Below are 25,661 nucleotides of genomic sequence, written 5' to 3' on the forward strand. Positions count from 1 at the left end.
TTGAAGTGGGTTTTGTAAGTTGAACGTTGCGTTAATGCTCGTTTGCCGCACGCGTCGCTAACATGCGCCCCCTGGCAAATTGCGCCTCTTAATTGTTTTTTTTTCTTTTGTTTTTTATCCTTCCAAAAAATAAAATATAGGGGAAAAGAAGCAAAATTAAAACGTCCATATATATATAAAAAATTAAATTAAATCGTACATAATTTCATAAATAAATAAAGATAAAAATTAGTCAATTGATTGGCAGTTTAGCAGTTTTCATTTTCTCCATGAGCTTAATAAAGAGTGGTTCAGGGTCCACAATAAATCTTGTACACAAGATTATATGAAAATAATTTCTTCTGAATAATTAAGGAAATTTAGCAACCTGATGTCTGTTGCCACTATCAATACATCATCAGATTCTGTCATCCAATATTTTCTACAGTAAGAATCCGGTACCATGCCCTAAGGCTAACTGTACACAAGTTGTCCTGGGGGACTGATATCAACACTGTCCATAATTTACAGAAATGTAGGAAAAAAAAGAAAGGGAATTCTTTAACATGATGGGAATGTGCAGAACTATCTTCAGGAACATAAAATGCTCAAACCATTAGTCTCTGATTCAACTGCATCAGTAAGCAGTTGTAGTTCTCAATCTGCATTTTGTTCATGACAAGACAAGAAAGAAACTCTTAGCAATTATTAAGAGATAATATTTGTTATGTTGCTTCGCCAACTAAAATGAAGTAATGGAAAATAAAGAACTGATATGACGGATAACAATCAAGGGAAAAAATATTCAGACCTCAATGAGTTGCGCTGCTCTCAAACTCTCGTGATCCAATATAGGCATCTGCAACATGACTTATTTTAGGCCAATCTTCACCTATCTCCTTCTTGCACCTCTCTTCCAGAGTTGGACATTCTAGAATAGACAAATGCTGAAGGGAACCAAGAGATTGCAGTCCACGAGGGAGAGAAGTTAAATTGTCACAATCTGATAATGCCAAAGATCTGAGTGAGGTAAGCTCTGATACCCATTCTGGCAAAGCCATCAGACCAGGGCAGCTACGAATTTCTAGATTCTGCATTAAGGTGGCACATCGTAACCCCTCAGGAAGACATTTCAGCTCTGGACAGTTCAAAACCGATAAGCTCTTAAGTTTGGACAGATGTTGGAAACTGTCAGGTAAAGAAGCCAAATTTGGACAGTACATTATAGTCAAGTGCTCAAGGGCTGTTAGAAATTCCAGTTCTACTGGCAAGGACATGAGTTTACTGCAGTTCTCTATTGACAATGATCGAAGAGAGTGCAGGCCTTGTATATCCTCTGGCAAGGAAATAAGACTATGGCATTCAATTATTTCCAAAGACTCCAAGGTGGTGAGGTTTTGCAATCCTCGAGGTAATGAATATAGCTCTTCACACCAGCGTATCACTAGTGATCTCAGATTGACAAGCACTCCTAAACTTGGAGGGATCGAGAGAAGCTTTGGGCAAGAACTAATCTTGAGAGACATGAGAAGAGCATTGTTTTTGAGCAAATTTTCCAAGGGAATCAATTGCTCTGCAAAATCATCAATGACAAGGATGTTTAGGGAAGTTAGGTCAGATGCTGACTGTAGTACCATCTCATTGCAGCTGCGTAGCTCCAGATGTTGAAGAGATGGGAAGCATGGCACGTTTTGCAACCTGAAACATTTGCTGAGTGTTAGTTTGACCAAAGAAGGGAATTCTTCTTTCTTTTTGGAACTCCACCAGAACTCTAAAGAAGGGAAATCCATGAGTGTTAGCTCTTTCAATGACGGAAACAATGTCCCAGTGCCATCACCATAGAATTCTCTTCCAATGTTCTTCACTGCATTCATCCCTTGTAAATAGAGGACCTTAAGGAAGGGAAGTTGACCCAACACAGGCAGATATTCACATCTCCTGCAGTTAACCAACACAAGTTCAGTTATATTTGGAAGTTTGGAAATACTCATCCATCCAGGCAAACGGATTCCTCCGAACCCTCTTATAGACAACTTTTTCAGATACCCGTGTGGTTGAAGGTGATCGAGCACTTTCTGTTGCATGTCATCATTAGCAAAATTCCCATTTAGACCACTAAAAACACTTCCCCAACATAGTTTCAATGACAGAATGTTTCGCTTTGCTGCCAAGTCAGCATTCATTGCATATGTTGCATCCCTTACATTCTCTAATCCTCTAATCTGAAGCTCCCCACCAAGGTTTAAATTTTGCAGCTGGTTCAGGTGTTGGCCTACTTCCTTTCCAACAATAAACATCGACAACGTCTGAAGATACAGAAGTCTTCCTATCCAAGTTGGCATTTTGGTTAATCTCTCACAGCCATCTAGTATCAAATGCCTCAGTTTATTCATTTGGGCCATGCCACTTGGTAACTCGATGAGATTATAGCAACCAGAAAGGTTCAACACTTGTAAATTGCGAAGTCTGCAAACACTTTCAGGCAAATTCTCTATATGGGTGTTGGAGATGTCAAGATATCTCAAAAATATGAAGGAGGAAATTGAATCCTGCAGCTTTTTGATCCCACTACCGCTTATATCAAGGACCCACAGATATCTAAAACTTGAAAATATCTTAGAGGGGAGTTCGCCAAGGTCACCTTTTGGGAACAATAAGATGAGGGTTCGTAATTTTGTTGCTGCATATAAAACTTCTGGAATTGCATAGAATCTGAAATTACAAACCACTGATGAATGGCGAGTTTGGCATAAATCTTCTCTTATATTATCATTCTCCAGCATATTGAATTCGTTTCCCACTATTGATTGTGCAAGATCATGAATGAGATCATGCATTTTACACTCAATTATATTGCCATTTTCACTCTTTTGAATATCTTGAAAGAAAAACATCCACACCAAATCATCAAAGTATTCATTTCCAATAAATTCCAGTGACTTCCTTCCTTCTGGCGATTGAATGAAACCACCTGCAATCCAAAGCTGGATTAACTTCTCCTTCTTGATTATGTAGTTCTTCGGAAATATCGAGCAATATGCAAAGCAGGCTTTAAGATGGGATGGCATATGACTGTAACTCAATCTTAGGGCAGGTAAAATTCCATTTTCACTTTGAGATACATTCCAAAGGTCACTCTCCTGGACAACCAACCAATCTCTTTCTTCTCTTTTGAACCGCATTAGGCTTCCTAGAGTCTTTGCAGCTAAAGGGACACCTCTACACTTCTTCACAATTTGCCTACCAATTGGAATCAAGTTCTGGTGCTCTACTTCATTATTGCCAAAAGCTCGTTGCTTGAACAAAGCCCAGCAATCATTATCAGATAGACCTTCTAACTGATATGTGTAAGTAGATCCCATCATCAGTGCCACTTTTTTACTTCGTGTAGTGACAATAATTCTACTTCCCTCCACACCACTTCTCAGTGACATTCTTAACCTCTCCCATTCACTGTCATCTTCATTCCACACATCGTCCAATACAAGTAAGTATCTCTTCCCAAATAGTAGTTCTTGTAGTCGAAACTGCAATACATCCATCCCAAAGATGTCACATTTATTTTTGCTGGCAGATTCTATGATCGAGATCATGATTTTTCCTACATCAAAATCATCACTGACACAGACCCAGATCTTCAAATCAAAATGTGCCGCTACTCTGTCGTTATTATAGAGTAACTGAGTAAGAGTTGTTTTACCAAGACCACCTAAACCAACAATGGAGACAACAGAGATATCACCCTTAGTAAAACTATTGCTTGACAGTAACATGTTTATTATCCTATCTTTATCCTCTTCTCTCCCAAAAACTTCTGATTCAATTATAAAGGAGCCAGTTTGCCTTGCCGTTCGTCTCCTGCTACCTCCTTTAGTGACCATCTCTCTTAAATTGAAACTAGACTTCTCTTCTGCTAACACTTCTAATGTCTCCTTGATCTGCTGTAATCTAGTTGACAAATCCATACAACCTGCTACTCGTGCCAGGGAGGGAATGAAAGAGCGTACCTGTTCAGCAAAGCCACCCTGATTCCTGGATTGCATAGCTTCCAAATAGAACTCATCAAGCAAGTCTTCCACCTCGTAAGCAACTTCCTTGAGCTCTGTCAGCCAAATTCTCAGAGCTCTATCGGCCAGTTGTCGCTCTTCTGCATCTTCAAGCACGGCTTGTATTACATATAAAGATCTTTGAAGCTTCCTAACCTCCTTCTTGAGGCCAAGTATATTAGCAATCTCTTGTAATAAACGACTGGCCAACTTGTCAAAGACCACCTGTAGCAGAGGAGACACAATTATTTCTGCCATGTGCAGGAGCAAGTAGGAAAAAGAGGTAGGTTAAAAATGTAAGAGAGAAATGATTTCTCCTCCAGGTCCAAGAAGCAGAGCCTCCTCCAGGTTCTCAGACTATAATTTATGACGATGGCTCCTGTTTGGTGCTCTCAACAGAACGAAACATTTCTGTCATTTGACTACTACTACTATATTTACTTTTCATGTGGCTGGAGGAACGCGGAGACTTCAGAAGACTCTTCGCTTTTTATCTATGTAAGACGGTATTTCTTTCTTGGGTGCTTCCGAGTAATTGTGGCGGATTAAGACGTTAACCTGCATCTTTACATTTCCTTCATCTGTAGTCACAAGAAGAATATAAAAAGCACACAAGAGTAAGTAAACCACCAAACAAAGTGATACAACACAGGAAAAAGAACAGACTTACCATTTGTTTTAAAGAAGAAAAAAAAGAAACGAATTAGGAAGTTCCTTTTCTTTGTTAATCAGTGCCCCATTTATTAGCCTGCAAAGTAAATGATTTAAGGCAATTAAAATGTCAACTAAATACTTCTGCATCCGTGAATGTTGGATTTGGCTAAAGCCTAAAGGTGAATCCAGAGAGCAGACAAGAGCGTTATCCTCTCCAATAATTTCCCTTTCTAGTTGCTACAGTAACAGGGAAAAATCAGAACGGAGGAGGACTTAAAAGGATAGGATTTAGGAGTGGTTGAAAGCTGAGGCTGTCTCTGTCAGACAACTAGAATACCATAGAGTATATAGACCAACGGATGCGCGACAGCTGCATGACAAACTGTTATTGCAAGCATTGAAGGTGCAGGAAAATAAACTTAAAGAAAAATGATCAGTCCCTGCCTGTCAGGATGAGCTTGAAAATGGGTAATGAAGAGTTCCATAAGTTGTGTGGTATTTTACAAGACAAAATTAGTAATAGCACATTCTTTTGCGCCGTATCAGCTTATAGCACTACGAAAATGCCAATTTACCTTTGAAACATCTGCTAGAATTAATAATCGTGTCTGCGCATAATGGAAAGTATAATTCGATTTTCTTTCTCCAATCCAGTAAAATAAATGTCAACATATAAGAGACCTGTTCAACCATCCCAAATTCTGAACCAAACGTCCAAGTTGAGGGAGAAAACAACAAAAGAACATGAACTTACAAGAATGAGGTGAAGGCATTTCAAATGCTTGGACAAGTAACAAATCGCCCTTGATTTCGATACAATGCCTAAGTACAGGGTATAGACTATGGATCCACAACAAACCCCCATCAAACACCAACCTATTTTTGTGGAATGGGGGAGCGGGGGGGAATGTAAACTGCTCCTGAAAAATAACAAATTAAATCCCCCCCAAAACACCAAAGCACCGGAACTCTACAAGAATTTGTTCTGTAAGAATATTCACGCTACAAAATTCTAGAAACAAAAAGTCACAAATCTTCTGTTTCTTTGTCACCGCCAGATGAATATCTGTAGGGCCTGCTATATGACGGCTGCAGAAAATCTGCTCAGGAAAGTTGAACTAATGAACCACCAGCACAAAATAAGAGCAGGACTGTCACAGGAAAATAGCTACAATCAGAAACTCTTCAGCATAAGGTTGTTTAGATATTTTACTAAAATCAAATGCAAAATATATGATTACTATAAACTTCAAAACAAAGAAACAGCTTGAGAGATAACTGATCTCCACTTGTTTTCAATTCATTAGTTTCACTCCCTCTCTCTTTGCCATCTATTCATGAGTGTTTCTGTTACCCTTCTTTTCAGGCAGGCCAATCTTTCTCATAACCAAAGTCAAACTTACAAATACAGAGAATTTAAATCAAAAGCAGAATTAAATCTCATACCCCTTTATGCACTCCGCATCAAAAAAATGTAGAGATGAGCTTCGCATCACTTAATAGGCAAAGTAACCTCTAGGTTCTTCTGAAGTAGCCAGCCTTTGGGATAAACAAGATTGCCAGTATCTAAATGGAGATGCCAGTTCATAATCCCTGAACAACCAGGTGGTGCACCTTCCATTTGACTTTCATCTTCCACCACTTGCTCTATAAATGTAGTTTCCTGCATAGAGGAAAAAGTGACCAAAGCCAAGAATCGTTCTATGACATTTCCTGAGATATTACACAATAGCTTCAACGTGAAAATACAAAATGCAGCAGTAAAATACATACTTGGAAACCCTCCTTCACTGTGTCCAACTGTCGAGTTGGGTTTAAGAATGGGCGTCCCCATCTCTTTGGGTCCCACAAGATAGTGCTGTTGAAAGCAAATCCTGACATATCAACGTGAAACCTACGAAGTCTTTTACTTTTCTCATTTGTGTGCCATCCAATTACTTGACTTCCATTGCATACTGGACCTTCCAGAATTGCCTTGTTTTTGCTTTGTGCAAGCATGGCAACAGGCCAAGTTCCAAAACGGCTACAACAGATGAAGATAAGTATTATAAATTTGCATATGCTAGCACGATTAGAAGAAGATAAAGCAATTTTCACAGTAATTATTACTCCACACCATTGAAGAACTCTTTACAGACACTAACATATTGAAGAACAAGACAAACTTGGAATTCAGTTAGAAGCAAACTATCAATGGCAATCATTCCGATCTAAGAAAAATCAATGTAAACAATTATGAACTTCCTCATTTATCTTTTGAACGGGGGAAACTGTTAACAAGCAGCTAACAGTTTCAACTTAATTCCTCATTCAAATCTCATCGCAAACTGATGAAATGACACTTTATAAGCAACCAATTCTACAATAAACAGAAGATTGAGGAAAGGCTTAAAACATAGGACAATCCCTGCTATATGCGTTGCTACTTGTATGAAAATGAAACTAGATCCAGTTACTCAAATTATAAAAAGGTAACAGGCTGATTTGATCCACCAACAAAAAGTATCAATGCATTAGGTAATGGCAATATATTTAAGATGGCGAATGAGCAACCACAAGTAAATCACTTAAATTTTCCATAAACATCCATTTACCACTGACCCCATCTCTAACTAACTTCCCCAAAACAAAATGTTAATAAAAACATTCAACAATTATTTAACATCCCAACATATGCTTTACAAAAACCAACTTTTATCCAAATTTGTAGACCTCATTAACTCTCTTAAAAGCAACATTCCCAAAATAAATAAATAAGATCAAAGTTAAATTACCTAATAGTTCTCAAGCTTTCGAACAACTCCAGCGAGTAGACATTGTCGTCGTCGGCGAAATACACGATCCCATCGAGCTTATGCCGTTCGATATGTTCCAAAGCGGCGTTTCTTTGATGAACCCCTCGGTCCTTCACGTTACTAGAATTGCGTGTGCACACCACGTGCCGATACATAACTCCCGTTTTCCTCAAAATCTCGGCCGTCTCAAACGACGCCACTTTCTCCTCAACCACAATCCAAACCAGCGGTGGCTTCACTAACCTCAAAACTTGCCCTAACCTGTTCAAGAAATACGCTTGGAATCCCCGATTATACGTCGGCGTAACGACGATTAACTGCTTTAACGGCTCGATTAAATCGGCGGTGAATTCCTTGTCTTCTTGCAACCTCGTATTAACGCCCAACGAAACGGAAGTAACAATCTGGTCGTCCAGTTGGAGGTTCACATGTGGAGGCTTAAGTTCGGGGAAAGTGAAATCCTTGGCTTGGATATCGGTATCGATGTGTCCAAACGGAGTAATTCCGAAAAGAAACCCTATTAGGAAAAAGAAGGTGCACCTGCAAAAAGATCGCCGCCATCCTTTGCGGTAGAGTAAATTTACCGCGTTGAATAACAACCGCAAATGCGCTGACGATGAAGACGATGAGAACTGTTTACTGTTTCCATTAGGAAAAAACTTATGTGACGGAGAGGAGAATCCGGCGCCGTTCTGGTAAGAACGGTCGTGATATGCTGGTGAGAGAGTTCGACGGATCGAAGCCATCTGATTGGTTAACAAGAATTAAAAAAAAAGGAAATTACATAATCGGATCTTTACGAAAGGGGAAGGCCTGAGATCTAGTGAAGTAAGAGGCAGAGCTGAGACTTTTTCTGTTTTTTTTTTTTTTTTTTGAGCACGGAGGAGCTCTTCGTCTTCCAGGGTGGACTTGGTTTTTTTTTTTTTTGTTGTTTATTTATTTTAAAGTTACGCGTCGTGCTGGCAAATGGAAAAAGACACGTGGCCAATGAGGGTGTGGAAATGCATGCTGGCTTCTGTAGTTATTGTTGTCGGCTGAGGTGGCAAATTTTGCTTGTTTTGAATTTTTGCAAAATCATTTGGTAATCTTTCTACATAAATGAAATGTAATTATTTGAATTCAAGTGTACTTACCAATGACTACCTACGGCTCCTTCTTTTGCTCTCATTCTAGTATTTGAGACCCAAAAAAATAATTGAATTTAGTTGATGATGTAGAAGTAGAATATAAATTAATGTTGGGGTTGAACAAAAAGCTGGCCAATCTCAATGGTTTACTTCAATTTGTTTAACATTTAGTTTTTGGTTTTTTGAGGGAAAAAAATGCTAGTAATAAGTTTTTGCAAGTAGCAAAGATTTATAATATATAAATGTTAATTCATTACACAGCCTAATTTGAGTTTGACGGTAAATTGCAATGACCAATTCAAAAATTTACATAAGAAGTGATTAAAATGTAATTATAAAAATAATTATATTATATTATATATATATTAAATTTTATAATTATAATAATATAGAAAATTAAAAATTGAGAAGCGGCGGTCATTATCACTCATTACCCCCTTAATTTCGCCCTTGATCTCAGAACCGTATTGTTGAAGAGATCCATGGAAGATGCTTCTTTTCAAGGTTTGAGAAAAAACGACCTCTCTTAAAATTTGGCCTCTTATTGAACCTAAAAATGGCACCTAGTGACCTGCCACTAAGAGCCAACAGTATTGATGATTAGGATTGAATTTGAACTGATCAATTTCTTGCACCTTTTAACAAACTACATTGTTTGCACATGGCATAGAAAATGGGGATGGTGACAAGGGGGAGAAGGGCGGTTTGAAATTGCAAATTTGTTTGTTCCTTGGGTTTTTTCCATTGAGTTTCATCATGTGGTGGCTCATGTTACCAATTCCAATGTGGGTTTGGAGGTTTGGATAAGACATGGCCATCCATACCATGATTTCTTTTTCTCCCTTCAATCCAAAACACATGCTTAGAACAATCAATTAAGTACTCAAGATAAGTACAAAACAACTAGTTTGTGTTTCATCAATAAATACAGTTAACTCTATATTGATGCATATAGACAATTACACATACAATTAACTCCTTTTAAAAAGATACCATAAATCAACACGAACTTTTTATTCAAACCAAATGCAAAATCTAGCCTAATAAATATTGTGAGAGCATGAAAAAGAGGGGACAACAAATAACATGAATTACCATTTAATAAACTCTGGTTTAGGTAGCAAAGACCCATTACAAGTAACCATAAAAGCTTCTTTCTTTCTTGGGAAGTACATTAATTTTTTTTGAAAGTTGGAAAGTACATTAATGAAAGAGATGCTATGTAAGGTAAGGATAAATGGACCATATGAGGCATAATTCAGCAAAACTTGAGTCTCCTCCCCCCCCCACCCCACACACATAACTCAAAAGAAAGTGAAAAATGATCTGTCGAGGCATTGTTTACTAAAGCAAAACTACACAATCAGATTATTGGCATTAGTTTACAGGAGAGAAAGATCCCCAGCAGGTATAGATCTCTTCATTAGCTTTGCCCATGACTCATTAGTTTCATTGATAATCTTCAAAGCATAATCCTGTTTGTCATATCACATTTAAAATCCAGAAGTTAAAACCAGCCATTATTAGAAAGAAAGGGTAAAGCATCTGAACTAGAAAGTTTCAAGGGGAGAAAATGAGGCATATGGTTTTTCCCCCGGGAGGGCCAAAATTTGTGATCATTTTTTCAATTTTTGAGTAGAAAAGGTTGTTAAGTTCCGCTAGTACAAAAACAAGAACAGTACAGTGAAATAAAAATATTCAGTAGGAAGCCCTTTCTTGTTCCAACAAAGCTAGAACATTGAAAAACAAACAACAGTGTAAGAAAATTGAGTCTACCTTGTTTGCCACCTTGTTGCCAAGAGCAAACCAGTTAGCAGGTTTCCCATCTGGGATTTTGTAATCTATGAACCAATCCCTAATCGCAACAAGAGTACCCTGTATAGATGGTGAGTTCAAGTGATATGTCAACTACTAAACTGAAAAAACACCAGGTTATAATTGATAGAAAGTTTCATGACAACATTCCAAATACATACCAAAAAGAAAACAAGATGAAACAAGATAAAGAGGAAAGATATTAGTTTTAGGTAAAAATAGGCTAGAGCCAACATAATGTTACCAGCAAGGCATCTGCGGCTATTGACCTGTTGCAGATATTTTCTTGATTGAATATTGACACAATTAGTAATTTCATAGTAAGTAGCACAGACATGCTATATTAATATATAACACAGAATAATATTCATGAAATGATAAGCTTTTCCTCTAACTAAAGCATTGCTAATAAATTACTAGGTGCGGCTTCAGACAACAGGACATACTGGAAAATGTTTCTCAACATCATCAACATCATTCACAAGTGAAGCTGTTGGATCATCCAAAGATATTGCAACTATTTTCCAATCAATCTCCCCCTCATCAATCATAGCTAAAGCAGCTAGGGGCTTAACCTTGAGGATCTGACCAATCCTTCTTTGTCTCTCTCCAATCTCAACAACATCAACTAAAAGTTCGGAAAACAATTAAAGACAACCAAAACTTTGTATTAAGAAAAGGCAAGGTTTCATGAACAAAACAAAGTGAATGCTAATATACCTGGGTCATTATCTCCTAGCGCTCCTTCAACTTCAGGGTTTGAAAATGATGGATCTTCCCAAGTTTGAGGGAGCAATCCATAGTTCCAATTGATGTTGTAACTGACAAATAATATTGAGAAAGAATAAAAATTTAATTTTCCTAAGGATTCCGTGGATAATAAGCTTTCACACGAGCATTACAAAACTCTTTGCTTGACAAGGAACCATGATCCCGGTGATGAATAATTACTTCATAAATGCTACTCATATCAACATCTTGTTCGTATGCAAACCCAAAATTTTCCATCCACATCATAAATCCAACTAAATACAAGAAAAAGCAAAAACTCACGGATAGTATCTAAGTTTTCCCTTCTTTGTATCTTGCTTTATTGGAGTGTACAGCTCATCAGTAGCAACCTCCATTTTGGCACTAGTATCTTTGGGTATCTCAACAACAAAATTAAAAACTCCATCACCCAAATGCAATGGAATATCATGCCAAGGAGATACCTGCACAAAACTAATCAATCAGCTCAGCCCCCTAATCTCCATTCTAGTTGCCAATTCTAAACAAGAAAAAGCACACAACTTTTAAAACCAACATCAAAATCCCAAACAAATACTCACAACCCCAAATAAGAAAAAAACCATTTTTGACAAGAAAGATGGAAATGGGAACGAAGAAAGCAAGTGACCTTTTTGCCAGAGTGATCAACAAGAAAGACCCTGTAATCAAGGGTCTGAGGCTGTCCTTCCTCTTTGATTTGGACCTTTGGGTTATAGATAGCCCTGCAAGAATGGTAAAGTCTCCTTGGTGATCTAATGGTGATGTGGGAACAGTGGTGAAATGCTCCCGCTAAGGCTATAGCTCTGGCCACGGTAGCCATTTCTATGACCAAATTTAGCCTCCACCGTCGGGTTTCCGGGGCTAACAGGGAGATATTACAAACATCTCCCTTTGTTTTTATTATTTTTTCATTGGCTCCCTTGTTTTTCTGAAATATCACAAAACGCCCCACGCTTTTTTATTTTTTTAAAACATTTACATTAATTACGGATTAGTGAAACAAATGATGTTAAAAAAATTTATAAAAAAATGAATTTTATATATTAAGAAGGACAATTTAGAGTCAATAAGAAACTGAGGCTAAAGAATTCATAATAAAAAGGTTTTTTTACACTTAAATAATTAATTCATTAATTGATACATAAACCCTTATTTAAAAAATAAAATTCGAGTTCTCATTCTATTAATTATAAAAAAATTATTTTTCTTATGAAATAAATGTTAATAAGTAATACAACGGGGAAAATAAAAAAAATCTTAAAGTTTAGGGGATTTTAAATAAATGTTACACTATTGATTTATTTTCTTCACGTGGTCAATTAACTAACCTGTAATTCGATAAGCACCCAAAACCACCGGGAGAACTAGAAATGAAGAAGGGAAAGCGCCAACGGTTGTTTCCTGCGGCTTCCGACAATATGGCTAACGAAGATTCTCAGTTCATACTTCCCTGGTAAATACCCTAATTTTAGCTTTGTTGTTTCTTTTTTACATTCAAATTTGGAAACTTAAAAAAGTAAACAGCTTAATCTGGCCAAGCTCTATTCTCAAGGATCTAATCCTTTCCATGATTTTCATATTGAAATTGAACATGAATCAGCTATTAATCCCATGAGTGGCTGACCATTTATGCCTGTTTCTTGCTTGCAACCGAGTTTTGGAGTGAATTATAGGCGAATGTATTCAATTTTTAGTCTTCTTTTTCTTTTCATTTTTGGTGCAATGAAATATGGGAGAAAATGGGTTGCTAGTTCTGAATCTTGTAGTATCCAGCAATGCCTATGCTAAACCCTTTTGTTTTAGGTGAACATTTTGCAATGCTGGTAGTCTTTAATTCTTAGTATATTCTAATAGAAGACAATTACTGGCCAATTATGATATGACATTCATTTAGTGTATATGCTTCAAAGGGAAGACTCGGTTGATTTGTGGGAGGCTGCTGCATATGCTACACAATGGCAAGTTTTTTATGCTTCCTTCTGTAACGGGTCAGTCGAGCTCAATTGTTAGATTTTGAACTTGATTTTGGGCTTACTCAAATCAATCAGACAGGATAGGTTCATTAGAAACTTTTCTTTCTAGAGGAAAGAAATAGAGAATGCTACCGGTGATATAGAAAATATAAGAAAAATGATGTGTTAAATTTGAAAGCTGAACAAAGATCAAATTCTGAATGATTTGAAAATCATGGGCCTTAAGACTAGCTGTTAATTTGAAGACTGGATAAAATAAGTAAGGAAGTAATAAAAGTTTACATTTGTCAGCCAACATGGAACAAGCATGTGTGGTAAATGACTGATTGCTGTAACTGTTCTAATGGTTCCACAATTATGGCATCTTTCTCACAGAAAATGAGATGCTTGATCGCTTCTTGCATGGTGCTCTTTTTTCTGTTTTGAAAGACATTTGTCAATTGCAAAGTTTTCTTTTGGATCTAAAATTTGATGATCAGAATTTTCATTCTAAAAAATCAACTTAAGATGTTGCAACTTATTAATCGACGTTAACCCTAGATATTTATAGCAGAGGAATGATCAATAGTTAATATAAGCAGTAACTGGATACTTGCAATTATCTCTGTGGATATATGGCATTTGTGACTGACCTCTATTTGGTTTACACTAAGGTCATACTGTTGATTCCACCCAAGCCATTCCATTGATAGACGATGGTTTGGTTCTTAGATTTTGGGTCAGGGAAAGACGTGTCAATCTTCAGCTTCAAAACTCGTAGGTTCTTTGAATGATGATAGCAAGGACAATTGTGGTTGCAATGTGAATAGATCAGAAGAGCTTATAGAATATGAGTAATATGGTCACCATACATCCTCACGTTGGTAGATTTTTATCTCAAGCCGGTCGGATATCGAATCTGTACCAATTTTGTTGCTAGTCAGAGTATTGTTTCTCTTACTTATAAGTATCTGGAGGTTTTGAAATTTTAGGTTTGTGTGTCCAAGAGAGAGAGGACGAGAGTGTGACATGACCTTTTATGTGTATGCATGTATAAGTTTACTTCAGGTCATAACTGCTCAACATTGAGTTACCGGCTTCAAATAGCAGGAGTGAAACATGTTGTTTGAAAAGGTTTTTGCTATGTGTTATATGTATAAATCGTATCAACATCTAAATCTATATCTATGTATGAAAGAATAAAAGAAAATAAAAAATGAAACCATTTTTTTCCCCAAAAAATTTCAAAAAGTCCTTATATTGTATTGAAATGTAGCTAGAATTTTCTAACAACATACTTTGAACTGCCTCCAATAACAGATAATTTCCAGAAGCCAAACAACTCTCAAATTCCTTGGGCCATCATTGAGACCAAAAGATTAAAAGGTGACAGATGAATGTTTTATTTGAGTTCCCGTGAATAGAATCTAAAATGTGGTAAATAAGCGGCTGTACTAGCTTTGCAATTTTTACTTCTGTACATTGGGATATGTGCTTCTACTTCTTTGCATGACTTTTATGTGTTGCATTCCTTTTGGCAAGGGATGTTGGGCTAGGGGGTAGGAAATGTCAGTATTAAGCCTCCAGTACAGAGGTTCTTTGAATGATGATAATAAAAACACTAAGTCCATGTTGATCCAGATAAATCAGAAGACTTGAAATGGTTACCAAGGTGAAATATAGGTGAAAAGTTATGAACCAAGAGTGATTTTTCTCATCTGCTAGATTTTGAGATTGATGGATCAGCTTGTCTATAGAATTTAGGTCCAGCTATCTGTGGGCTCAAGTTGATGCTCCTTCACGGGCCAAATATGTCTATTGTATAATAAGCTTGCAGCTGATGTCTACTTTTGTTTTCTGGTCTCAAACACAATGTATTGAGGCAGATTGCTTAGAACCTTTAGTGAAGTTGGTCATATATCAGAAATTTATAGTAAGTGGACCAGGTTTGTTCCTGCTGTCTAGACTGTCTTTGAAATGTAAAATGGATAATTGATGACTGATAAGTATTGTATTGGACTTCCTGTAGACAGCATGCAAATTGTAGTAAATAAATGGCTTTGACTTGTGTTTTTATTTCTGTACACTGCAGACATTTTTTTTTTATCTCTGCCTCTTGTCTGCTCCTCCCCCTATCCCTCTTCTTTTCTCATCTCTCTGGGTCCTGGTGTCACACTTGCTGCAACTATTTGTGGCATTGCATGCTCTATATATCATGAGTTTTCTGAGTTGGGCCTAGAAAATGTGTTTATCATTCAGCTTGAAGGTCATACGTTCTTTGAATGGAGATAGTAAAGACAATTCTAGTGGTAATGTGAACATATCTAAAATGCTTGCGTAGGGTAGAATTTTGAGTGAAAACCTGAGCTCTGAGTAAACATCACAACTTTGCTCTGACTTTCCCCCCTTTTTTTAGCTAGGTATATTGAGTTTATTATTGTTCTAGGCATAAAGCTGTGCAGCAATTTCTAATAGGCCTTTAATTTATCAATCTGGGTTACTTTGTCCATTCACCTGGATATAGCTGATCAATTAACCAAGTCACTCTAGACTATTCTAGATGAGAATGCTCTTGCCACCTTTCCCTCCCTCCACACCAGAGCGCCCTCTTTTATCCTTTTGCCTTTTACCAAATCAAATTATATTTCTAATTATATTTTATACTACTTTTTTTTTTATATAATAGAAAACGTTTATGTTATCTCTAACTTTACCTAAATAAACTAAAAATAGTATTAAAAATTTAAATACCGAAGAATTAAACCAATCCAAACTGATAAAATTTGATTTGGGTTGGTTCGTTAAGAAGGATTCAGTTTGGTGTTAGAAAAACCTAAATAGTGCAAGTTAATAAAAAATTTTATTCAAAACCGAACCAGACTGGATCATACGCACCCTGTAAAGTGCAAATTGTGACTTGTAAGGACAAGAATTCCAGTCAAATTTTGAATGTTTGAACTGACAAATGAGAGATGGCTACCAAGTTGCATAAGGTAAAGCCTTCAACAACATATTTGTTTTTCTCTTAAATTCATCCTCTAGGACAGCTACTTCTTGGATTTAGCTCGACATAAGAAACACTATTTGAACATTCTTTGACTTTTGGAATTTTATGTCTTGTGTAAACTTCAAAGTTATACATGTCATTCTTATCGTTTCTGTACAGCAGGAGGATGTCCTGATAGTACAGCATGGTATTTGCACAAAGGGAATGAATGAAAGTGATGCTCATATTTTAACTTTGAAGTTGAGTTTACTCTGATTCTTCATCCTAATTAGAAATGGTCCAGTCAATGAGACTTTTGAGATTCTAGAAAAGAGTTCTTTTGCTTTAAAATTCTAATGTAGGGATATTGACTACCCCGCGCATTTTTATGTAAAACATACATGTCATTGTCTTGCAGACATTTCGTAATATGCAGTTTACATTGAACAGGTATTAGCAGGGAAAGAATGTCTGGATCATTTATTACATTATCTCCATTCTCCAAAATAACTGTTTTGAGGTTAAGATTTGCAGAGTTTTGGGATGAAAAATATGCAAACACTTGTGACAGAAGAATTCTATCATTGATTTATTAGCAAAATGTCATTGTTTTTATAGGAAACGTAACTATGATGATTGTAACTCAGAGATTTGAATATTGTAAATGCAAACATCCATATAGATTTCCATCATTCATAACTTTAGAAGAATCTTCTTTCATCATGCTCAATAATGGATATATGTTTCTTGACTTCTATGCTACAAACTTGGACTTGGTCTTGCTGCCCATAATTTGTTTGATAATAATTGTATTGTGTGTATGCTTTCGTGTTACTCATTGCTAAAAGACCCTTGACTGAGAGTCTAAAGACCAAACCACCAAGTCATTGCGCTTTACTTGAATGAAGTTCTTGTCTTCATTCTGTAACCAAGACATAAATGTTGTTGGGGATAACAACAAATGAAGTTGAACCGGATGCACTACCAACTAGTGGTGTCGATCAGAATGGACATGCTTTCGAATTATTCATTGCCAAGACTCTTGTCCGCCGGCCCAAATCTCTGTCATGCTCTTTGTTTGAAGTTTGACCGAGTCTCTTTTGACTGAAAACTCGAGAGTCATCAGCATAATCGTCAGCCATTACGCTCGAGGCTTAATCTTTTCGCAAACCCCACCCAAAAAGGCAACGCTAACAGGGCAAGTTTTAGTATCTTTCCCTTTGATTCCAAAGAGTTTATGGCTTGTTGGACACCATTTTCTCTCTCCCCCTCTCATTTGTGGGTTGTTCGATTAAGAATAGAAGACATGGAAGTTGAAAACCACCTAAGCTCACATAGTCAAAGCCCCATGAAAGAACTGGAAATGGGTTAAAGTGTCAAAACACTAATGAATCATAAACAAACAAAAAAAATGTCAAACCACTAAGTTAAGATACTTTACAATAATCAAAAGCACACTTAAAAACATTTCTCCTACTCCTAGACCTATCCTCCACGTGTGTTTTAGCCAAGAGTTGATACAATTTCCTCTCTTTTCTTGTCCCAAATAAACAAAAAGGATTATCGTAAAGCCTAAGCACCCTTAATTGTAGTGGCAAAAGGCGTGGCTTATCTCTGATCATGAAGGGTGGCTGGTGATTGCTTTGTAATTGACTTTTCATTAACAATAATATCATAAAAGTGAAAAGGTCGATTGACTTTGTGTGGGAAAGATATATGTATATATATATATATATTTAGACAAAGAAAACAATGAGAAAGGTTTATTGGGTAAGTGAGAAAACACAAGGTGTGGGGTCTCTATACAAATGTATTTTCTCCTTTTTTTTTTCTTTTATTAATTATGGGGACATTCCCAGAGTGAAAGGTCGGTTCGTATTTAGCTCTCTCCACAAAGTGACAAAGAAAGACTCTTACTTTTGTCAAACCTTCAAAAGAAAAAATGCACAAGAAACTTGACAACCCCCTCCCTGCCCCTACAAATGACCATTCTTGTTTCCTCCTAGTGGTACCCAGGGCACCCCACAAGGAAATTGAAAGTCATTTAGAACGTGTCGGTCCCTTAGTGCATGTGCCCTACGAGAAATATGCAAGATGGTCCAAACATTTGCCAACATGCGATCCTTTGTACAGTCTAAGTATAGGGGACCCTTTTGAACTTTGGGGGGGGGGGGGGGAAGCCAATACGCCACTGCTCACTGCCCTCCCTACTGTCCTTGCGTGACCATCCTAATGCCACACGATTGGCATCTTTGAACGAGTACAACATGATCCATTTTTCTTTTGACAAAATTTATTGGCTTCCCCTTTCTAAAAACTTCACTCATTCAGGTCAGCATGCTATGCTTTGATGGCGAAGCCTGGTCATACACTACAATCGAATCGAACCCCGGATTGTTCTCTCACTAAAACAAATAAGTAAACCAAAACCTTTTAGCCTTTTACACATTCCATTTTTTGTAAAGAATGCTCTTCCCACGTTTCCGTCACATTCATTATTCGTAAATCTTATGGATAAATTCTGGATAAGATATGTATAAATTCGTGATTCTTTTTTTTTATGATAAAAAACTCATTTATATGAATATTCTCTTAATGCTTAATTTATCTAAATTGATACAAATATTATATATTTAAAAACATGTTACATAAAAAATATGTAAATACTTTCCTCATCTCATATCTATAGTGTCTAATTTTGACATTATAGAAAAATTTAAGAAATTTTGAGTTTAAATTTATACCAAGAAGGAATCATGGCACGCATAGACCAAAAGCACGATTAGCTAGGTTGCATGCAATCCCAAGGTGCGAATGGCCTGCAAGGCATACATACATATATATATATATATATATGGACTGTACGCTGCAGAATTATTAGCACTTTAGGGAATTTGGCAAGTGTAGGTGTAGCTGTGTATATGTAGGACATGGGGCATCAAATAATGTGGATCATCATTATGAGAAGAATAGTGATTGAATAAGTCAGCAAGTCACCCTGTTTTGAAGGCTTTTTTAGCTCAAAAGGGAGGGCTTTCGGCCAGGGTCTGGTGGCATCAGAGTAGGGGTTTTCGAACTTTTTTGACACAAACTCGAGGTCCTGGAAAAACACTTGTGATGGTTTAAAAGATAGTGGCCAGTGCGAGGCACAGCTTCCTTCCCTTTCATTCAAGGATAAAAAGGGAGACAAGGGCCGACCACTCACCCCAGCTTCCGCCCAAAGAGGGAGAGTGGGGATCTTGAAAAGATGTTTGAAGAGGGGAAAAAATAGGCTAAATGGCACATATACCCTTCTGCCAGTTTTAGGTATTGTTGGGGCGTCAACCATCGTCCCAATTATTTATTGCCACTTTATAAACATGTTGTAAAGCATTTCTTTAATCCTACTCTGATCGTCTCAGTTGTCAAATTCTTTGGTGCATTAACACTCCACACCACTGTTTCAAGCAATTGGGGCGGTTTGATTTATATATTGGGGTTTTTTTTTTTTTTCTCTTCTCTTCTGTTTCCTTTCTCTCTTGTTTATATTTATTCTTTTTTAATTAAAGAAATGGGATTCCCATGGCACATAAAGTTCAAGCAAAGTGGTTTGAGATGCGGGACACGTGTCAGCTTTCCAACGGCTAACTTGTCCAATAAAACTTTGAAAAGGACTTATAATGACACGTGGCATAAAAATATTCGACATAAAGTCCAGAATAGTGTGCTGGAAAATGATGGCTTGATTGCTATATCCCATAATGGGTGGCAATCTGAGCAGATTCCCAACACACCAAAAAGTTCATATATTTGTAGTATTATTCCTTTCTTTCAAGGGCCTCATCGGGAAAATCTTTTCAAGTCTTTGTTTATTCAGACATAAAATTACAATGCAAATTCTAGCTTATTTAGCGGTTAAAAGTGTCATGAAACGACCTCATGTGATTGGCCCTCCACCCTCTAGCTAGCCATGAAAGAAACCTCTACTTTGTTCCAAGAAAGTTGGCTTTTCCTTCTCACTTCTATATATAATTTGACCAGGCAATTAAACTATGTATTAAACCAGTTCCATTTTATAATAAATGCACTTTATTTGATAAAATATGGACCACTTTCATAACTCGGCTGGAAACAAAAATTACCTAAGTTTAGGTGACCTAATCAAATACTTAGGGGATAATTCTTGTTTATTGCTAGTGTTTATTTCCTCGACTTTGCAGTAGAGTCATTGTCTTGTAGTATATATTATCTATTAAACATCTTTAGATTTCAATTCTTTTAAATATAGTCACTATTTTCGTCTTGTAAATCTTATAAGATAAAATAATGTATATGCGGAGAAAAAGCGATTCAAATCTTCAAACTACATAATAAAATATTGAAGCATGTAATGCAATTACGTCGTGCTATTTTAATTTGCATTTTCAGGAAATATGATCATAAGTTTGAGGGGACGGTCATCAGGGTTTAGAAATCATAGTGGGAAAAGCAGAAACTATGTGATAGTACATGAGTTGATAATTGTGTTGGTAATTGGTATAGACAAAATATCTGGTGGATTCATGATAATTTGAAAAAGAGAATATAAGTGGTGCAGGCAGGGCTCTAATGGGGAAAGGAGAAGAGGAGGGGGGGTGGGGGCTGCAATCTAGGGCTACATGGGGAACCTAACAAACTTTGAGTACAATTAGTAGTAAAATGGGAAGGATGAGAGGTTAGTTGTCCTGTTGGGGTGGGACTTTGATGGGGGACCAGATTCTATCCAAACTCAAGGTACATCAGTACCAATGTGCCCAACAACTGACCCATCCCAGGGTTTCAACTGCCACAGCATCTTCTGCTATTTATTACATGGAAAAATACAACTTCTGTTTTACACCAACCCTATCTCCATCACTCTAACTCACTCTACTATACAAACCTTTTGACAGAATCAACTTGGCTTAATTGCATGCTTTCTTCTACTAATTAACATGTTTTTATATATTTTAGTAACAGATTTCAGATTCTGTATCATGGTAAAATGCAAGTTTGGTCAAGATAAATGTGGGAAATATATATATATATATATATACATATGAAATTAATAAGCTCTGCATGCATGTCATATTAAGCTCATATATTCTTTATTAGTTTAAGATGTAATGTATAAATTAAATTAAATCATAAAGATGATGGGGATGATATATTACTTTATACTTCATACGACCAAAAAGTCCAAAAGCTACAAACTTTTGGAATATTGATGATAAACAAAAGAGAAACAGTGTAGTGCAGCATAAGGGGTGTTGAGAAATTGAATTCTTTTGACGAAAAAATGGTATGCCACACGTTTTAAAGGCAATTCCTTACCACAGTTAGCATGTTGTGGAGTAATACTAGGATAGCTAGGTAGGGATGGAGATATCAGATAGTATATATTATGCCGATAAGAAGATAAGGGGAACACAAAAGGAAAGGTGGCAGGAGGGGAGAGGGAAAAAAAAAGAATTTATATGAAAGTACAACAATAAAAAAAGTTGAATAAAATGAGATAGCCTTACGTGTACCACTCAAAAGCAGCAATTGAGAGGGAGCTTTTTCCATGTTATCCTCTCTCTCTTTTCTCTGTGTTGCATGCACATGCTGTATGCATAAGAATGAATAAAAATCACTTGTTAAACGCTTACCCTTTTTCATTTTTGCTAGAGTTATATGATTTTTATTTTATTTTTGGGTGCAATGGGGTGTGGTATTGTGTTATAGATACTTGTAGAAGGATTAAGGAAGAAGTGGAGGTTGAGGTGGTGGGGGAGTGGGGGTGGGGAACTGCTAAATGCAGAGGCACTGCTCCAATTTTTGTCATCTGAGAAGTAGACAGAGGTAATAATAGCTGGATTTTGTTTCTTCAGTTGAAGCAGGGGCCCCCCTTACCCCTCCACCCAAGGCCTCTCTTCAGACTTCAGTGGATACTTCTCTCCTATTGCCAATTATTATCAGTCTTTACTGCTTTGCTTTTGTTTTTTTGTTGTGTATATATATCTATACACACGCAAGTTACAACCCTACTCTCTCTCTCTCTCTCTCTCTCTCTCTCTCTCTCCTCTCTTTTTCTATGGATTTGATTTTTGTTTTTATGTTTGATATGACATAAATCCTGTCACAAACATGGAATCACTGTTTGTTTCCCATTGATATAGGGAATATTTTCCCCAGTAACTTCTTTGATTATTAATTCAAAAGAAAATAGTAAGATTTTATTTGGACAAATTCAGTACATAAAGGTCTTGGGGTTAGGTAATACTTACTAGGAGAAAAGGAAGGGTCCACATGTTTTAGATTCAGTTAATCCTATATTTATTTCCAAGTTACTTGAATCCCAGATTGTACTTTGATTTAATTTTATTGGTGATGCTAATTTATTGTACAGAATCTATCCACTGGGAATTAATTGCCATGTATGTGTATATTTATAGCTCTACAACCATGAATATGATCATAGTTGTATAGAGAGATTCTTGTCTATAAGCTTAGAGTAGTCTTTTTTATATTAAAAACCCAACATGTGTATTTAATAAATTTACTTTTTAAATACTATTTCAGTTTAACTAAAAAACAAAGAGATCAGGAAAAAGGAAAATTCTTGAAGATTGGTCCAGCTTTAAAGCAAAGGAAAAGGCTGGACTTTAATAAATTTGTATAATTAAGATAACAAGCAGCTCCAGGGGGTTGAAGGCTATGGATGATGGGATTAAAAGTAGGAGCGATACATGTTATACTTGGCAGGAAAAGAAGGAAGATACTGTATGAATTAAGAAATAAGGGATGGTTTATTGGCCAACAGCTAATTATGCTAATTTTCCCTTTTAGGTAATGCTCAGGCAAAGGATGCTGCCTAATAAGGAAGGGAACAACAAGAAAGGAAGGGCAGATATCCTTTTCCACACGTCTTTAGAACAAACGACAGCTTAACCCTTTTCTTTTATCTCTCCCTCTCTCTCTCTCTCACTTCTCAATCCAAGTATATATAAGGAGAAGTGATTTTTAAGTATGACTATTTCATTCTACATTTGTTATTAATACAACATGGGGGAACAGGAAACAAAAATGAAAGAAAAGTTAAACAAGAAAAGGAAAAAGGGGTCTTGTACAGCACAAGTGAGAAGTGGGAAAGTCTTAAAAACAAATATAATTTTTCACATCAAACTCTTTTATGAGGTGGGGGCAAAAATGGGGGGTAACTGAACTCTAATCAATGCTCATCAGTATGTGAGTTAGATAGGAGAGGGTCTGTTTCAAGTGATGAAGCAGGCTTCACAAGTTCATCATTAATGCACAGTATCCCTTCAAGATCAGCCTTCTTGTTAGTTTCCTTAGAGTTGGAGTACTCTTCTTGTTTTGTTGATATGGGCAATGATGGAAGTTTATTACTTGTTTGTGTCAGCACACTTGCTCTCTCTGCTTGAAGCATCCAATCTGTTCTACAAAGAACTACTAGCATGAAGAATGCGCAGGATACTTGAGCTGCAAGCAAGCCAAGCCAGAGCCCGGCAAACCCCATTTTGGTCATGAAGCCCATCAAGAGAGATACCGGCATCCCCACCAGGTAAAATGACCCCAAATTTATGTTTGCTCCAATGGTTGGCCTGGCGCTACCCCTTAACACCCCGCAACCAGTTGTTTGAGGGCAATTCCCAAGCTCACAAAGCCCAGCAATTGGCAATGCAACTGCTGTAAGCTCAAGAATTTCAGCATCATTAGTGAAAAGCTTGCCCCATTGGTGTCTCATCAAGGTTGCGAACAACATCGCCGCCACGCCTATAGCTACAGCGCAAAAGAGAGAAACGATCATGGAAATGCGAGCTTGTCCAGGCCTCTTTGCGCCAAGTTCATTTCCAACTCTTGTGGATACTCCAACACTCAAAGCTGAAGGGAAGCAATAGACTAGAGAGGTTGTCTGAATAAGGATCCCCATGGAAGCAATGGTAGCCTTAGGGTTAGCAAGTAGGCCGCACAGCAATATCATGATTTCATACCACCACCATTCAAGGCAAACTGAGGCACAAGTTGGCACAGCAAGACCAAGCAGGGAGGACCATCCCCTAAGACAGTCAGTGCTTGGAGTTACCCAAGAATCTTTATATACGCCAGAGAAGTATACGAATGAAGAGAGCAAGAGGAAGAGATTGAGATTAGTCCAGACCATAGCTATGGCCACCCCTGCTACACCAAGCTTAAAATGGACTACGAGAAGGAAATTCAATGGGACGTGGAGAAGCACAGAGATGGCTGAACAGTAAGTTACGGGTAATGTAATGCTTTGAGTCCTGAGGTAAATGCGAAGTGGGTGAAGGAGTGAAAGGAAAAATAGGTCAGGGATGGAGAAAATAATAAATGTACGAGCCACGGATGATATTTCTTGATCTTGACCACACCAAAGAAGGATGCCTTTCATGTTGACCCACATGAAAGAGATAGGGATTGAAGCGGAGAGGAGGAGAAGCACAGTTCTCTGTAGGGTTAAACCAAGAAGTTTCCATTGTTTGGCACCATAAGCTTGCCCGCAAATGGGTTCCATCCCCATGGCTAAACCAGAGATTACAGAGTAGCCAGTAATGTTTGCAACACCAATGGAAAGAGAGCCACCAGCAAGCTCAAGTTCACCAAGATATCCAAGAAAGAGCATGGAGATCATGGCTCTTGAATATAGAAGTAAACTACTCATAGCTGTCGGGCCTGAGATCTTCCCTATGGCTTTGATTTCTTCCATGGCCTGAAAGCAAAGAAAACAAGAAAAATAAGCTGTTGGCTGACAAATAAAAGAAAAAAAAGGAAGACTCTTTCCTAAATGGCTACATATATAGTTTGTCTTCACAATTTAAGCTGTTGTTATACCTCAGAGAGCGTTGGCAATCTATGTAGTTGCTCTTCATCATCCTTGGGAAGATCCACGGTTTTGCTGAAAGGGGTTTTGTTAGAAGAGAGAAATGAGGACGTGGGAGAAGATGGCTTCGGGTTACGCATAGCTCAGAGGTTAGCAACCTTAATTCCTGGATAAAACAAGTTAAGGGAGAAACAAAAAGAAGAGAAAGGAAATGAGGCTGATTGCAAAGGGGGAAAGAAGTCGGTTTTTGCTTTGCTTAAAGCTGTTTGTTTGTTTTGAGGGGTTTGGAGAGGGAGGAATGTGGATATTTATACATGGAGGGGATAGGGGCCTACTCCTAAGAGCGTGTCAATATATCCAGGAGGATGCTGTAAAAGCGTCTACTCAGAAATGCTTTCGAACTTGGAGGGTGTAGGGGTCGGCCATCTTATCTTTTTTTTCTTTTTTTTTTTCTCTCTCTCTCTCTCTATCTCTTATCTCTGAATGTGAGGATAGTCTTTTCGAATTTGTATTCCTTTTGCTCACGCGGAGTGGCGGAGTACTCGAAAGAAAGACGGAGCGAGAGCTCAAAGCTGTGAAGTGTGTACAAGGGGAAGCAGAGCCCTTTGTTCTCATCTTTCCATTAATATAATAATATATTCTTAGTTAGATGGGGTGAAACCCAAACCCCACGAAGGTGATTTTGTAGCATTTG

At 37.3% G+C, this 25,661-nt stretch overlaps 4 protein-coding genes and 1 long non-coding RNA gene across 6 annotated transcripts; 1 reads left to right on the top strand and 4 right to left on the bottom strand.

The window, feature by feature from the left end:
* LOC18591878 (disease resistance protein RGA2) lies at positions 253-4,644 on the bottom strand. The gene is made up of 2 exons (XM_018126402.1): positions 791-4,644; positions 253-641 (listed from the first exon to the last, which is right to left on the bottom strand). The coding sequence occupies exon 1, from the start codon at positions 4,281-4,283 to the stop codon at positions 792-794; it is 3,492 nt and encodes a 1,163-aa protein (XP_017981891.1). The 5' UTR covers positions 4,284-4,644; the 3' UTR covers positions 253-641; position 791.
* Positions 5,300-8,365, bottom strand: LOC18591879 (probable beta-1,4-xylosyltransferase IRX9H). Of its 2 annotated transcripts, none has more exons than XM_007018290.2 (4): positions 7,454-8,365; positions 6,453-6,702; positions 6,193-6,342; positions 5,300-5,830 (listed from the first exon to the last, which is right to left on the bottom strand). In XM_007018290.2, the coding sequence occupies exons 1-4, from the start codon at positions 8,218-8,220 to the stop codon at positions 5,798-5,800; spliced, it is 1,200 nt and encodes a 399-aa protein (XP_007018352.1). In that variant the 5' UTR covers positions 8,221-8,365; the 3' UTR covers positions 5,300-5,797. The 2 variants fall into 2 exon arrangements, with proteins under 2 accessions (XP_007018352.1, XP_007018353.1); XM_007018291.2 differs by having other exon boundaries at positions 6,128-6,342.
* LOC18591880 (soluble inorganic pyrophosphatase 6, chloroplastic) lies at positions 9,675-12,089 on the bottom strand. Its single transcript, XM_007018295.2, has 6 exons — positions 11,816-12,089; positions 11,470-11,630; positions 11,137-11,237; positions 10,863-11,044; positions 10,378-10,476; positions 9,675-10,076 (listed from the first exon to the last, which is right to left on the bottom strand). Exons 1-6 carry the CDS (start codon positions 12,005-12,007, stop codon positions 9,984-9,986), a joined length of 828 nt encoding a protein of 275 aa, XP_007018357.2. The 5' UTR covers positions 12,008-12,089; the 3' UTR covers positions 9,675-9,983.
* On the top strand, positions 12,477-15,223 carry LOC18591881. The gene is made up of 2 exons (XR_001928910.1): positions 12,477-12,640; positions 14,460-15,223. It is a non-coding gene; the product is annotated as an uncharacterized LOC18591881 (long non-coding RNA).
* On the bottom strand, positions 23,106-25,237 carry LOC18591882 (protein DETOXIFICATION 48). Its single transcript, XM_007018297.2, has 2 exons — positions 24,979-25,237; positions 23,106-24,856 (listed from the first exon to the last, which is right to left on the bottom strand). Exons 1-2 carry the CDS (start codon positions 25,105-25,107, stop codon positions 23,336-23,338), a joined length of 1,650 nt encoding a protein of 549 aa, XP_007018359.2. The 5' UTR covers positions 25,108-25,237; the 3' UTR covers positions 23,106-23,335.

Source organism: Theobroma cacao, chromosome 8, assembly GCF_000208745.1.
Source record: "Theobroma cacao cultivar B97-61/B2 chromosome 8, Criollo_cocoa_genome_V2, whole genome shotgun sequence".
Classification (NCBI taxonomy): domain Eukaryota; kingdom Viridiplantae; phylum Streptophyta; class Magnoliopsida; order Malvales; family Malvaceae; genus Theobroma; species Theobroma cacao.